The sequence below is a fragment of the Neodiprion pinetum genome, chromosome 2, assembly GCF_021155775.2.
Source record: "Neodiprion pinetum isolate iyNeoPine1 chromosome 2, iyNeoPine1.2, whole genome shotgun sequence".
In the NCBI taxonomy this organism is placed as follows: domain Eukaryota; kingdom Metazoa; phylum Arthropoda; class Insecta; order Hymenoptera; family Diprionidae; genus Neodiprion; species Neodiprion pinetum.
Window position 1 is genome coordinate 40,418,543 of NC_060233.1, and position 16,672 is coordinate 40,435,214.

General features: G+C 37.2%; 1 protein-coding gene across 4 annotated transcripts in view; it reads left to right on the plus strand.

The window, feature by feature from the left end:
• Nucleotides 1-16,672, plus strand: part of LOC124211044 (receptor-type guanylate cyclase Gyc76C) — a 57,509-nt gene that overhangs the window by 13,654 nt on the left and 27,183 nt on the right. For all 4 annotated transcript variants that reach the window (XM_046609687.2, XM_046609686.2, XM_069133312.1 and 1 more), the window contains 2 exons: nt 7,640-7,976; nt 15,909-16,106. In XM_046609687.2, the coding sequence (XP_046465643.1) occupies nt 7,680-7,976; nt 15,909-16,106 (495 nt within the window). In that variant the 5' untranslated portion in view covers nt 7,640-7,679. The remainder of the gene's footprint in view (nt 1-7,639; nt 7,977-15,908; nt 16,107-16,672) is intronic.

Consider the following 16,672-nt stretch of genomic DNA (forward strand, 5'->3'; position numbering starts at 1 on the left):
AGGAGAACAAATCTACTTTTCACGCATGAATCGTCTTATAAAATTTCCTCTTATGTTATACGGTATTTATACGCGTATGACATAAATATACCCATGCATATGGCTATGTGTGTTAAGTGTACGCGCATGCGGTGCCATGCTGTGCAGTTTGGACTCTGATATCAACGTACAATTTCAGTATATTATATCAAAGTTTAAGCTGCAGCTGGGATGACGAGGTACTGGTAACACGGCGCTGACAATAAAGTCAATCTGTTCACGTTTACCAGCCACAGACAATATTGCTCACGTGAAACTTACGCGAAAACGTCGATATTATACAATAATCGTAATAACAATAACAATAACAATAACAATAAAGTATCCACTTTGTTTCACGCAATAGTATTAGTTAACGAAATTTCGCAACATCTGTCATGATTCGTCATAATTATCATCATCGATGTTTCGTACATGCTTGGCTGAAATTATTATAATATACATCCGCAAAATTTTCGGCGATTATAAATGGTAAATTTTTTCGCGATTCATTGAATCTTCTGTATGTTATTATATAAATAAGTTTGGGATATTCACGATCGGTTATTTTTATTCACATTGGCTACGCACCTGAGCTTTTACTTGCAATTTGTTTGATAATTTAATGACGCCATGATGGCGCGTCGTCAATCGGACGACTGAGTTTCAGGCTTTTATCAACCAGCGGATGTACATTTATTCGTACAGCGGATTGTACGTGCATATAATCGTCGCAAAGATTATTTTACGTAAATAGTACGGTGATTATTTAAAAATAGACTTCCAGGCAGTTGAGATTGGTGCAATATTAACAAAAGTTAATCACAGCCTTGAGAATCGTGACGGATATGTATTTATGTAAGAATATAATACCAAACGCAACGTAATTTTAAAGGAAATTGACTGTTACATATTTACACACAATTGTCGGAAGTTGTTGTTCAAAATATCACGTCAAATTACTTGAACATAAATCTTTACAACCATAAGTTTAATAAATTTACATAAAAGAACAATGATAAAATTGAGGTAGTTTGTACAAATAGCGCACTCGACTGCAGTTTATTGATATATATGCCTTTACATACCGGTATATAAATTCCAAATCGATGCAAGTGAAATTGTGAAAAGTTGGCAAATTATGACGAGGACCACGTAGTCGGTCATAAACAAATAAAATAAAAAAAAGTTGAGAATAATAATCGACAACAATTTCAGTAAAGTAAAACGTTAAACAATTACATAAACAAAATACGGATCAGGAGTGAAATTCAATGACAGTAAAAGTATGAGTTAAAAATGTAAAAACAGAGTTTTGAGCGGAGAGGGGGATGTCATACGTTAATAAGAATATAGACAATAAGACAATATCTACCATCGTTAGAACTCCACATCTTTGTAATGTAAAAAATTTTCGCAAAGCAAAAAATACTCGTTAATATCGTATATAATTACAATACTTGTTACTATATACGTGTATATATTGTTTATATATATGTATACGTAAAGACACGCGTGTGTCACACGATATTCACGACGCTCGTCAATAATAATTCTGTTTCCCTATAAAATGGTTTCCGCCGGCTTTGCCATCGCGTCGCAGCCGCGCTTATCTGTAAGTTTATTTGTTCTTTGTCAGAATCGTTCCAAAAATATCCCCCAACGAAATAGAAATATCGTAGGTACCTACCGTACCGAAAACCTCGGCCTGACGAATATTTCAAGCCAGTTATACGCGTATTATACCGTATAAACCTATAACCAAATTTTAATATATATATATATATATTGGGTTTAATGTCAATCGCGAAATCTTGGGAGATGAAATGAAATTTTATTGCAAGAAGATGACAGAGTCTGTGCATAAATAACGCTATGCGGTAGCAGAGATCATACATCATATGTATATGTATACAGATGTATACGTATGTATGCACATCATTAATGCAATACATAAGCTACTTAATTATAATATTATATTATTCAACCGGCCGGCAAACGACTATGTGGCAAAGTTAAACGATGCTGAGGCGTTATCATCTTCATTATACACGAGAAGGAGAAGATAAATTTATTCTATAAATATCACCAAGGATTAATTCGCAACGTCTCGCAATATGCCTACTTTGTCAACCGCGGCGCGTGTTGCACCGATGTCTCTCTTTGTGCGCGCGTGTGTGTGAATTTTAAAACGCGATCTACTCGAAGGGTACGCCATTATATATATATACATACACACGTCTGCCTTTATATACTTAATTAATAGGTATGTATTCTGCGATATTCGACACTCGGTGAAATTTTTCATCGACAAAGGTTAATTTGCGGGGGCTTTTTTTTTCTCAACCCATTGATTATGAAGCATTATTATCACCGTTATAATTATCGGTTGGAAATATTCCAATTTCGTCTTGTCCTTTTTGAATATGTTTACCGTAGCAATACTTTCGACGCGACGCTTTTTTCCTTTCAAATTTTCATTATCGTGCAATTTTTTTAATTGCAACCTATGATTTTACTATAATGATCGTAGAATTTTACAAAGTAAAATAAAACGGCTCGGAAATTACTCTGCATTTTTTTTGTTTCGTTCAATTTTTTTTCTTTTCTTTTTTTTTTTCTTCCACTTTGCCTAACGAAAATTCGAACACGTGAGCGAAGCGATAAGGAAACTCGAAGCGTTGCGCTTCGAATTCTACACGCGTGTAATCATTATATGCAGTCCTGCAACAGCATCGGAAAGAGGATATATATTATTAAACACGATGATCGGTGTATAAACGTATTATACATATTCCATCGCGAAGAAAGAAGATCTGTGAACCCAGGCGTATGTATGTATATATATATATATATAATAAGGATATTACAGGCAAGTCCGTTCGATTTATGTATCCTTGGTTAATAACCTGCGATGCAACGGTGCCGGTGAAAAGGTGCAGGCGATGCCAACATACGTGAGTCTTTTCATCGTGTAGGTACGTTACACGTGTATTATACATAAATACGTACGTACGAAGCTGATTGTGAGCTTTTATTACATGCGTCGATGCAGCTTGATGATGGCTAGGAAGTTGTTATACCCAGCGCAACTTATACCAGAGAAAGCCTTATAATATTATACATATAATAATATCGATGTAAATAATAATAACAATAATAATAATAATAATCCTACAGCTAATGCTTCGCATGGGTTACAAAGTAAATGTGCATATTCATGTTGTACATACGTATAGATATGTATATACGAAAATGTTGTATTTGACATATGTTGTATGCATGTATAGATATGATGAAGAAGCTTGAAGCGTGGAAAAAACACGGAGCATTGATGTAAATATAAATATAAAAGAAGAAATGTCAAGTTCGTTGACGCGGGTGTTTATACATACATGTAACGCATATAATATTCGTACGCACGCGTTATACAGGATTGTGTTAGTGTGCGGGGTGCGTTGGCGGAGAAATAATAATATGCCTATTTGCGGTGGCGGTGGCGTCTCATTATTATTATTACTATACCGTAATGTAGGCGTCGTGGTTTTCAGCTCACAGTTAAACGCGCCGTGTGATATTGTTGTTGTTGTTTTTATTACTATCGTCATTATCTTGCTTAAATGGACTGTTAACAAAGTCAGAATTGTAAACTCGAGTCGAATTCGTGTGTAGTTTTCATAAGTTTGTAGTTTTTATGTACTATACTATAAATACATTTATGCACACGTGAATGGTTATTGAAGATTATCTTTTATTTCGATTTCTCTAATCGTTGGTGGTACGGATAAGGAAAACCTTCGATCGATGATTTGCCTTCGTGAAATTTTGATCTTTCAGTCAAAAAAATAACATCGAAATTATAATGCATCTTACGCAACGATCGTAGTAAGAATGAACGTTTAAACGTTATACATACTTATCTGTATGTAATATACACGCGCACACACATTATGTTCATATATGTATAGGCGATAATCGCGTCCAGAGGAAGGAAGGAAAGATTTCGATCAGGGAAATGAATTTTCATTGCGTTCAATGAATAATTTTTCCCCCCATCTTATTTTCATTCATGTACCTATAGCACCGTGCCTTAAATCAAGGATACGATGAATTCGATTCATTCCCTTGAATTACACTGTCAAACGAAATGAATTATTCGCTGTAATTCATGATACTTACGGTGATACTAAATGATGATACTCTAGTTTTCTACACGTTGCAGAGTATTTAAACTTTGCAGAATCGAAACGAATCTCTTCTTGCACAATTACATATTATCCTCTTTTATCTTATTGTTAGTCGAAACTCTCGGATTACTTAAATTTCGAAGCAGTACGATTATCTCGAACAATTACATATCAATCTTAATGAAGAAATAATAAAAAAAAAAAATGTATCGATAATAAAATTCGGATCATTTTAAATTATTATTGTTATTATTATTATTATTCTGTAACAGTCATTATACAACTAAATTCATTCTTTCACGATTGTTTCTGTATATTATAAATGTAATCTTGAAATGATTGAATACTTTCTTCCATACCGTCTGAAATACGATCCTCGTTTTCACATTTTAATATGAATATGATTCCCAGCTGATTTTATTGGCGATTCTGAACGCCCGTTAAATATTTGACTTAATGCTACGTGTATATAATATAATACTCCTGATTGACTGACAACTTCTTGGCTAGTGGAGGATGATGTTCGTTTATACGTCCAACACATTGAGCTGTAAGAGAGAGAGAGAGAGGTTAAGGAAACTAATTTTCGAGGTTCCCCTAACCAGTAGCGGTACGCCTCACTCGCATCGTCGTTTATATACATGGATACAGACATATGTACCTGAGCTGCGTCAATTAATGCCAATGTCAAAAGCATGTTAACTAGTAATATTAATACATTGCAAGGTTCTAACCGACGGCTAACCACCGTTCTAAGGTAAACGAAAAGCAAGGATTATGTAATTCGCACTTGCCAAGCGCCTCACACTGACATCCATCCTCATCCTGAGACTCTCATCAACGTCGCGTCGCGTCGCTTGGTCCAGATTACATATTATTATCGTATTCTCGGGATCTCGAAGGAGAGAATCGTTCCATTTACAGTCATTAATTATCGTTCCGTATGAATCACTCGAGGTGAATTTCATGCTTCCTCACCCCGATGCCCGATATTATCTCTTTTAGGGTCGGCGGTCAGCCTCGGATTCTCGTTTTTGAGACGCCGCGTCGCGTCGGGATGCTCGGCGTCGGATTGACGCCGGCTTTGCAGGGCTTTGTATTCTCGGATACGCGTAGAAGGCACCTCGTTTTGCTTTGCTACAATTTATAAATCACGAGGGAAAAGTTTTTTTTACAAATCTAGAAACATAATTCTGCGTATTCAGGAATCGATTTTACCGTATGTACTACAGGTATAAATTGGAAAGAAATATATATGTATATAAATCATGTTTACAAAATGTATCGGGACAACAAAAGATTTTATAAAAATTAGGAAAAACAACATCTCTACGGAAAGAGACGAAAATCGAAAGCAGCAGATTTTTTTTCCCATTCCTTTTGCGTCGGGTTATTTTACGAACGATGTAATATATTTGCTTGAAATTTTTGGCACGAGAAAAACAATTTTTCCCCAACTCTGCATACGTTTGTATTTTTGGTTTCAGGTCGTTCGCGGAATGAAAATTTGTACACGTAGCTGCAGAAGTTCAAACACGTTGAACGTATAAATTTCGAGTAACTTTTTCGTGACTTTTCAGTTCGCACAGCGAGTACAGAAAACTGGGTTACAGGAGAAATACGTAGATTAACAAATTGTTTTTTTTCTCTCACTCTAAGATGCTGTAACAGGTATATACGAATATAATAAATCAATACTAGATGTATGTTACATCCTGTGAAAAAGCTATAATCTAGCGGCTGTCAGTTACGATAACACGAATGCTGTTATGCGTTATCTTCCGAACGATCTCAGGGAACGTATTATAGAATTGTTATGACACGAGATGGAAAAAAAATCTCATCGTGTGGTCAGCAGTATCGATTTTCCTTTTTTTTCCTTTAACACAGGACACGGGTTTTCCCCCAATGTTTGCAATATCTAAAACTTTTATAGTAATTTATAATCATGCTTATACCAAGGCATTGAAATTATCATACTTTGATGAGACATTGTTTACAAACCTCCAAGTATTTTATTAATGTGTAATATATCCACCCAAATGTTTCCTGCACAAATTGCCGGTGATTACGTCCCGGATACTGAACGCAGCTGAGAGTAAGGTACACAATTTTACCGAATGTAAACGCGTCCCGACTGTAAGAGAGCCGTAAAACTATCCCCCTTGGAAAGATATTTTTCGCACAGTTTATCTGCACGGATGCCTGCAATCTTGCCTCTAGCTCTTGACAGATCCGGCTGCAGGAAACTCTTCGAAATGTAAGCCGTTACACGTTATACGGTCCATAATGTTCGCAGATTTACGATCCCACCACTACATCTCAATTTGGCCGGATACCATTGTAGTATATATGTATATGGGAAAACCAAACAGATCTTGCTTTTTTTGTCTTCATTTATTCCTGTGCATGGGTGTGTATACGTATATATGGTAAGTTGCGACGCACGTCAGTTTCGTTTTACATCACATTGCATAATCCGGTGAAACGATGCACCGTGTGCTGAAGAATTCTTGTACAAGGTGCATGAACGAGTGGATTTTTATCCAACGATGTTTATTGTTAGTAAAAGGCAAGAGGTATTTCACCGAAGCGATTGAGGACGAATATCGTCCGAAATTATTTCGTAATCTCCGAAATCGTACTGAAATCGGTAATACATATTAAAGTAAAATTCTACAACGGTAGTCGCGAAGGCGACGATTGGTTATAGTTGTGAGAAATTATTTAGGGTCACAGGAATCTCTTTGCAATCTTAAGAAATGATATGAAATCTTGGAAATTGTGAGGAAATCGTGCAATCAAATTACAATTTATTTGTCAAGTAACATCGTCTCGTGGAAGATTAAACAAAAGTCCGTAGGTGCCTGCGATAAAAAATTTTAAGAAAATTGAGAAAGACTGTTTTTTTTTTTTTTCCATTGCATAATCAATGGTACTTACAGCCTTTTGCTTGTTTGTTTATAATTCCAGTATTTTCTATTTTTTACCGCACCTCGACTGTGCCACTGAGGAAATAGTTTATTTACCGCAAAAAAACAAACGTACATTTGGACATGGCGAAATAAATCTTCTGCTATTATTATCAAATTTAAGTCGAGCCAAATACCGGTCGACAGAGTTTCGTCAACAGTTAAAAAATCACATTCGGCTCAACTAAAATTTGATAAAAAAAACATACGAAACCCTTATTTCGCCTTATCGGAACGTAGGTTTTTCCAACACTCTTTTCGCGGTGTAAAATTGACGAAAAAATCACGGGAAAATTTAACGCTCGTGCAACGATAAATCGACGTCAAAGCCTTGTTTAACTAAAAAAGTAGAGCAAACCTCGGAAACTGATGTCGCGTTGCAACGGTCAGGCGTACCTCGTTCTTCGCCATTCCACCAACATTCAAGTAATTTGTTGTTCCTTTATTTGTTCGTCGGATCAGGTGAGCCGGTGGGAGGCGCTGACCGGTGGCGACGGCGGCCATGCGCCCCGGTCCGCCATCAACGAGCTGCCGCAGGCCTCCCCGTCGTCGCCAGCCCCGGCTGATCGCAGCCTGCAGCTTTCGGGTGCTTTTGGCCCTTCTCCTCGCGGCCGCGCCCTCCCTCCTCGCCGACACCCCCCTTCAGCTTGCTCTTACGAGCGAGCAAAAGGTGCAGCCGAAGATCGCCGCGAGGGGTCCGCTCAACCTCACCGTCGGCTACCTCGCCGCCATCAAGGGTGAGCTCAGCGACCGCAAGGGGTTGGCCATTTCCGGCGCCATATCCATCGCCCTCGACGAGGTGAGTTTGCCTCGCTTTTCTTTTATTCTTCAATTTATTTACTTATTTCCGGTCCATTCGCTGTCACGCAACTTTGCTTTTCCATGTGCGATGGGGTGTTTTTTAAAAAAAAAAATTATTTGCCATTTTTCAACCTGGCATTTCGGTAAAAAGTTTCTTTTCGTCGAGAAAGAAAGGTTCTGGCAAATGATGAACTTTCTACGTTACTCGAATGATCACGCTCGGTTGATTGTTCACTTTTACACGCTATTTTTTTTTTTTTTTTATTCATGTTACGAAGAATTGAGAATACATTGTTTTTTTTAATACTTTGATCAATCGTAATATCAATTTACGTCGCTAAGAAGATTCAGGCTTGTGATATTAAGTCTTCGGTTGATGTTTGAGAAGCGTATCTGACGATCTTTTCATTGTTAATTCAATCTGATAACATAGACCAGTTATAATTTAATATGAACTTTTAGTTTAGGAGAATGAGATTCCCGGATGATATACTGTCGTTATGGATCGAGATCTTTGGGTGGAATATAAATATCGGGAATGAAGTAATAATTGATGTGTTACAACGCGTTTTTTCGCAGATTCAAAAATGGGTGTGAAAAAAAAAAAAAATTGTAAATGAAACGAACGCTCATCTTTTCATAGAGTATAAGTTTTTATTTTTCTTGCCCCGAACAAACTTTTTAGCGGGCACGACGGTGAAAAATCGTAAAATCGCGCGGGTGGTGTCACGTGACCGATTCAACAAGTTTTAACGAGAATCCAATCTCGTTCGTTTGTAAAAAGTTCATTAAAATTGAATGTTTTTGTGATGCGCGCTCTTGTCAGCTAGGACCGATAAATTACCATATCAATTAATTACCCAATGATTTGCAAAATGTAAATTAAGCGGACGAATAATCTGTACGATATTCGTGCGGCCCTACGTCAGTATAGTCCATTTCCCGACAATGCCAATGATCCAAAGTTTTACGAAAGTATGAAATTGATTCTCGTAAAAACTCCTGAATCGATCACGTGACACCACACGCTCAAAACACCTTGGCTTGTAATTGTTATATAGGTGATGGGGGGGGGGGGGAGTTCTGCATATTTGCAATACATAGAATTAACTTGTTTAATCTTAGTCGTGTCGATACCTCAACCATCCAATTTATAATCATTCTCGCTATATTAGATACACGATTAGCTGCAGCATATAATACCTATACACTTTTTAACAACTCCGTGTTAATCAAACTTGAATCTAAATTTGCAAAAAATTATCACCGATTTGAAACGTGTTGTAGGAAAATTTTGGTAAAGTTTATTGTAAAACTGGTTCAGTGAACCATATTAACGTTTTTCTAATTATCACTCAACAAGTCGTTATTACACATGCAAATTTCCAACCATCCGTGATAAAAAAAAAAAAAAAAAAAAATCTCTCGGCGCAACGTGTGAAACGAATACAAGAACGTCGAGTACCGTTGAACGTACGTGCAATTCGTTTTAGAGCTCGACGATACGAAGTAGTTCAGTATTATTTATTCGGTTTTTAACCCAATATTCTATACGTTGATGAAATATTTCACGCCTTGTCGGTTTTCGATTGCTTACTAACAAGTATCTATACTCGTATATGTAGTATCTAATACCTGTTTATACAAATTTATTGCAAATGTTAGGTATAATGGGGGAAAAAAGATCACGGGTGGTAGAATATATGTATATATAACAGAGAGACGACTTTGGATGAGAGAGGTACTAAAATATCGGATCTCTGTTTATCGACATGGTATCCTCAAGTGGCTCGTAAAAAAAAAAAAAAAGCAAAAACAGAAGAAAGAATGAAAGAAAGTATGAAAAAATACGTGAACGAGCTGAGCAATTCGATCGATTCCATCTTGTTGGTCAGAATAAGTAACTATACCCTAAAAATCTTCGGCCGGAATGAGTTTGTCTCTCGTATGCTACAATCGGTCGCTTCGTATAATACATCGATCACTCGTCTCGAAACTTTTCTTTTTTATCGTCCCCTCGGCAGAAACTTTTGGGATTTTCTTTCGTCTCTCCGATGCTTTTACTCGGTTGTAGCGGAGATTGGCTATTACAACTTTCTACAATGTTAAATTCGTTCTTAGTTAGTCGTCACGTCGAAGTTAGAAAAACGTAATCGTAACGATTCTTGCCGCGGAAAAAACCGTTATTTCGCGATTTTGTAATTGTCTGAAATTCGGTAAACCGTGATAAAACAAAAGACACTCGTATTTCGAAATCTTAGTTCCTTAAAGATAAATGTAAAATTATGAAAATAACGATTTTTATCTCCAATGTTTCGTCACGATAACGTTGCTGACTTCAAACTCGTGTTTCGTCAGCTATACAGGACAACCTTAAAGCGTGACAACGAAGGACGATCGTTGCGGAATCAGTCAGTTTACAAATTAATTAATATATAATATCGCGAGACAGGCGTTAATGATCTCAGGGTTTCTTTTTTTCTTTAATTCTCAATTGACGCACGCATATGAACGTTATTTTATCTCTGCAGCTTGTCTCGTCCGCATTCCCTTGACTCGTACCTTCCAGGTATAAAGTGTATAAGACAAAGGCACAACTCTACGCGCCTTTCCGTGTGACCTGCAACTGCATACGAAGCGTCCTGCACTTGGAAAGTGCAGCCTGCAGCGCAACGTGCATGTATTGTTTTGTTGAATTAACGATTTGCGTAATAAAGCGCTTACATGTGCTCTGAGGCACGGTAATTTTTGCCGTCGTAAAACCGGATGCGAGTGCAGTTCTCGATCGTTTACGACGGCGTTGGGGAATGAAAAAAATGATAGAAAGTGAAGGAGATCGAAAATAAGGCTCACGAATAATCACAAACGAAATGTTATAATTTTTCAACATCAATTCTCATCTATCTTTAATAAACTCTAATAAAAATGGTCGTTTCGGTGATTAAATTTATCCAATAAACCGTGTGTAAATGTTTCTTAACGCGCGAATGTGTAATTTGCATTTAAATGACTTCATTTTATCAAAAAATTGGCAAACACTCTAACCATTATCGAAATTGATCGGCGATTAGTTTGCTGTAATGTGTATACACTCATTTTATTTCGAGTGAAATCTTCGATTTGACTGTTAAAGCTGAAGATCGCCGAGAGATAAAATATATTACGTACCTATCCCTACGGTATAATGTACTACAATCCTTGGCTATATTCTGAAGTACGGTTCTCTTGAAAATGATCATACAATCGATTAGGTGTGTTAAATATGACAAACCGTTCGTAATCTCGAGGCTTTTCCTCGTGTAATATAACTTATGCATGTCATATCTATAATGTATAAGTAACACAACGGTGCAACTTATCAAATTTTAATTGACGCTTAACGAAAAGCTCGAGGCGATTTGATAAACAGCTTTGCAGGAATCGTCTGTATAAATAGAGAGATCCGTGGCGCGATAAATGTAACATATATAAATATATATATATACATGTATATATGTGTGTATAATTAAGCATAGGTATAAATACATCCGTAAACCGTGAAGGCAAGGACAATCGATGCGTAAAGAAGTGCCCGAAGGCATCGGAAGTTGTGTTTTTACAGTCGAGCTACACGCTGATTTCTTGACTGACTTCTTCTCGTCGATATTTGCTTCACGCCAGGCGGCGGCTTTGACTCGACGCCTGTTCAACCTGGAGAATTTATATACGGTATACGTCTGATAATGCATGCGAAATAGATTATCGTATACGATCCGTAACCTCGCCAAGGAGATCTAGGATATACTTATGATCCAACGTACGTAATTTGATGAATTTATTTATTTGGCGCATCGATCAGCCGCAGAAATTATACTTACGATCCCGATTCAGGATATCCGCACGTTTTCATAAAACCAGATGAATCGAACTCGTGACACATACACACACACACGTAACGTGTGTGTATGGAAGATATAAACCTTAGTTTTTTATTTTTTATGCAATTTAGAAAGAAACGTAATTTAATCGAATATTCCCGACAATTTTATATCATACATGATTATATGTATGTTACACGTGTCGCTGAAACAAACTTACGGTATGTAGCCAATATACGCCATTCCTATCTCTGCAAGTGCAAACAGAAGAATAGAGAGATTTGTTGTCAGGAGGCGAGTGATATTTATTTGACCTGGCCAAATATGATAATCAAATACGACGAAACGAGACGTACGTAAGTCTTATCGTGATCAAAGCAGGCATCGCGATATAAAAAAGGAGGAGAAAACTGAGAGAAAGTATGAAAATGAGAAAAACAATCCTCCCGACGGAACGAACTGTGATGGTAAATATTCCATTACACCGGAGCCGTGTAATTTAGCTTTGACCGTTTTATTGTTGAAGATTAAAAGTAGAATATAACTGCATCGCTTTATAAGCTAATAATATCGTACACGTAACTTGGAATTAATTTTTTCCGCTATTAAACTGCATTGCGTGTATAATGCGAAGGAGAGATATTACCTTCTTAATCATCTTCTCTTCGCTCGGATTGATACTTCATTTTTCGGAAATTCGGACGCCATTAATTCTAACCAACGTATAAATAAAATCAGTCGGATAATAATTGGCTATCAAATTTCACAAACAATTTGTTGAACCGAACGCGTTTTCGATACAATTTGCCTAGGTATAATATACTTGTATCTATAAAATATAGACTCCGTGTATAAAATTGCTGCGGCTGCTGATCCTGCGAAAACTGCGCGAAAAAGTGAAGGATCCTCTTGTCGAGAATTCGCCAAGCCCGCCGAGAATAGATACGCGTAGGCATGCCGTATACATGTAACAGAGCTATGTACGTATCGTCTCATCCGGTGCTATTACATTATCCGAACAGATTCTTCGGGTCAAGTGCAACCCGTAAAACATCGCGTTTCTCAAACCCGTCAGCAGCAAATAATGTATTGGCATACATGCGTACGTGTCTAAAAATATTTTCACACCGACACGCGACGACGGTTATAAATATTTATTATATACGTATAATATATTATACGAAAAATTTTCATACTCGCATTCATCATTATTCTGTAATATATGTATATTTATATATTATATGAGATATAACGAATTACAGACTTGTAGTCGATTTTTATTACAAGAGTTTCTTTTTTGATCGATGCTGATCGTCAGTTAGTTAGCGATAAAGCTGTGAGCTGAAATTTTACTCTCTAATGAACGTGCGAACGAGAAGGTGGAGGAGGCTGCTGCTGGCGTTGGCTTTTCGGTGTTGCTGATGAATTCGAAAATAGAAATTTTGACGTTGGTATAGGTATAGAACAACCGCGGATACTTTGACGGCCAAAAATTGTACGGTATTTGAACAGCTTACGAGCCGGTGTAACGTGGGGAACAACGAAGAGGGTCGAATTTCTTTTCAATCGACTTCCCGCTTATCTGTTTTTGGAGAAAAAAAAAGAAGGAAGTTACCGTGTAATCACCCCGAAAGTTGAAAGTTGAGTTTTAACTAGATCTCGACGTTTCAAGATCTAGAAAATCACTTCCATTCCGGATGGACGTCCGCGTGTGTTTGCGATGAATGAGATCAATTTTGATCGCTTGTGTGTGTGGCTGTGTGTGTGTGTTTTTTTAATATACCGAACAAAGATGCAAAAATTTTTTCTTTTCGAATAAAATTCTTTCCGCTATACGTTGAAATAATCTGTCACATAAAAAGCTTTGCTTAGAATACAGAAAATAGTTTTAACGTAAAGCGAGTTTTGTACGCAATATCAAGACGTCTGGCGCGTCTTGAAGATGAACGAGATTCATTCTCCCGACATACGACTCACGGACTCTGAAACGACACGTATTATTATTCTTTCCGTCCCTGTGCAACTTAAATATTTAACAATATACATACCTGTAATTTATATTGTTCCGAAATTCATTTCACTCACCGTATTACACACGTGTGTAGATACATATATTTATATATTTATATATATATATATATATATATATATGTATATAAATAGTCACGTCACGCGTAGAAGATAAATTCCTATTAAGCAGGCGGGCATTATTTGTCTTGTTTGATTTTATTCATGCGACGACAGCCGCGGCCTTTTAAATCTCGGCTGTATATCTGTACCGAATCCGAAATTTCTAGGCATAAACATGTGTCTTTATTTCATACAGTTCCACCGGCATTGAGGCTGAGGCCCACATTTCGGACCTGCGTAAATTGCTTTTCGCGGTGTGGTTATACAAATTTTTCACTCCTCACGTCCGCAGAGAGCCGGAGAGGTCAGCCGTGTATCCGATTCTTTGGCTTCGATCATACGTTGAATCAGGAATATTTTACGAGGATACAGATTCGCAATGTACGTTACATACATCGTCATGCATACTGGGAAGGCGGCGATAAAATCTACAGCCTATATATTCAGCATCGCGCTAATCGATTATTCGCCTCTCGGGATTACGCTCAACTGTGCAAAACTAAACGCGGCGGCGATCTTTTTTTTTAATTTTTTTTTTTGCCAATCTAATCACGCTTCGACGCCAGACACATACGTATCATATATCTTTCTTTCGAATAAAAATTTCTGTATTCCTTCTCTCTACCACGTATCATTGTCGCGTGAATCGTTTAAGGTTAACTTAATTTTTAAATGCGTACATTTGGTTCGATTTGAATATTTATTACCAGCGATGCTTTTTTAATAATAGCGGGAAATGAAAGAATTCATACAACGTCCAAGTTTTCACAAGTTTCAACTCCCGTGCCAGCTGCTGTATAAAGATCATGAAGTTGGAGGAGGTATTCATATGTCGACGGTAGTATAATAATATTATAACGTAAAAACAGAAAATTTACGGAATATTTCGTCGTTATAGATTATATTTATTTAAAATTTTTTTTTTTTTCTCTATTATTCTTCTTCCAATATATTCGGAATACACACACGCCTCGTAATTTTCATCGGACAACGTCTTTTTTTTGTTTTTTTCTATTTTTGTATATTTTCTCTCTTCCCTTCTGCAACGACGATTACAAAGTTTAAGCGACTGTTTTATTTGATTTTCTGCGGGCAGCTGATATTTGCAAAAACATTAACAAATGATCAAACCAAGGAGTATTTTACATTGAATGTAATTCATTCCATCAGCTTTTCCTGTTCAACAGAATCGGAATCGGATGAAATCGCACGACTTTGCTTTCATTTAATTAAACACGCTGCAACTGCGAAGAATTTAATTAAATGACACTATCGAACGCGATGCGGTAAATTTTTTAATCAGCAGTCGTTTATTATACGCAGCTTGGTCGTCGATGAAAATTCCTACCGCAACTCCATTGATAAAAAAGGTGCTCAATATATTTACCATACATACAATGCGCGTCCTTTGACGAGTCATTTTTTCCTTCCACTTTTTTTCCTCCTCGTTCTCTTTGAATTAGCGTATTACTCGAGCAATGAATAATCCTAACGATATTGTCATATTATATTACAGCCGCCGCATTCAAGCCGTTATTGTAACATACCAACCGAATTGCAATATCAAAGCTGCGATACGGTTACAGATGTAATACATACCTTTACATTTTTCACACAACTCTGAGAGTTTGTTTCGAAACAACGCGTATACTCGAAATCCTTATTCTTGCTTCGTCGAGATTGAAATTCTCTCGTATAATCATACGTTACATACACGGGCACTAATTGTAATTATTAAAATAATACAGTAATCATTGTTCTGAAATGATTTAGCAATTTCTTTCTTCGATGTATAATCAGAAATCAAAATGCAATCAACGTAGATCAGACGTATTTCAAATTTTATGTTAAATTCAGTAGGTGCCTACGGCAAAATCGCGCGATAACGAATCGATTGCAAGTAATCATTGAAATGACGCAACGAACGTTTCCTCAAATTTCAGATAAATTCGGATGATAATATTTTGCCGAACGTAACGCTGGTGATGCGATGGAAGGACACACGCGGCGACACGGTGGACGCAACTCGGGCGATGATCGACATGATCTGCGACGGTGTTGTCGCCTTCTTTGGCCCGGAGGGATCCTGTTACGTCGAGGCAATCGTCGCCCAATCTCGGAACATACCGATGATAAGCTACGTAAGTGCAATACTCAACGTTTTCGTCAACTTGTGAAATTGTTTGTCGCAGATATTATTCTTGAACACGCGACGGAAAACACTTTGGCACTTTTCCATATTTTTCTATTCTTTTCTCCCTCTTTTGGGAGAAATTTCTTCAAAAATGTACTCGACTTGGTGCATTTCACATCCATCGTTATAAGTATACATTTTTGTTACCCTTTTATCTCTGTAACTGGTTTTGACGCTATTATTATTGTTAATATTTTTACTCCTAATTGCATTATACTATGTAATTTCATCAAATATCCCTTCGCCATGGATTTTCCGCAACGCCGAATTTCGAGCGTTGATTATCTGCGTCTAATCCGTAGTCAGAAATCATACGATATTACAAGGTGCGAGGTCTACGCGGTGCTCCTGCGGACCTCGCAAACTGGTGGAATTCCTGATACGTAATTATCCCGGCATGTCCCGGGGACAAAAACGTCCGCGGATCGAGATGTCGGGGAATCAATCGCCTCCGTCCGCCCACGCACTCTTGCTTCGTTACAACAGCTCATTTTTATTGTACTTTTTTTTTTC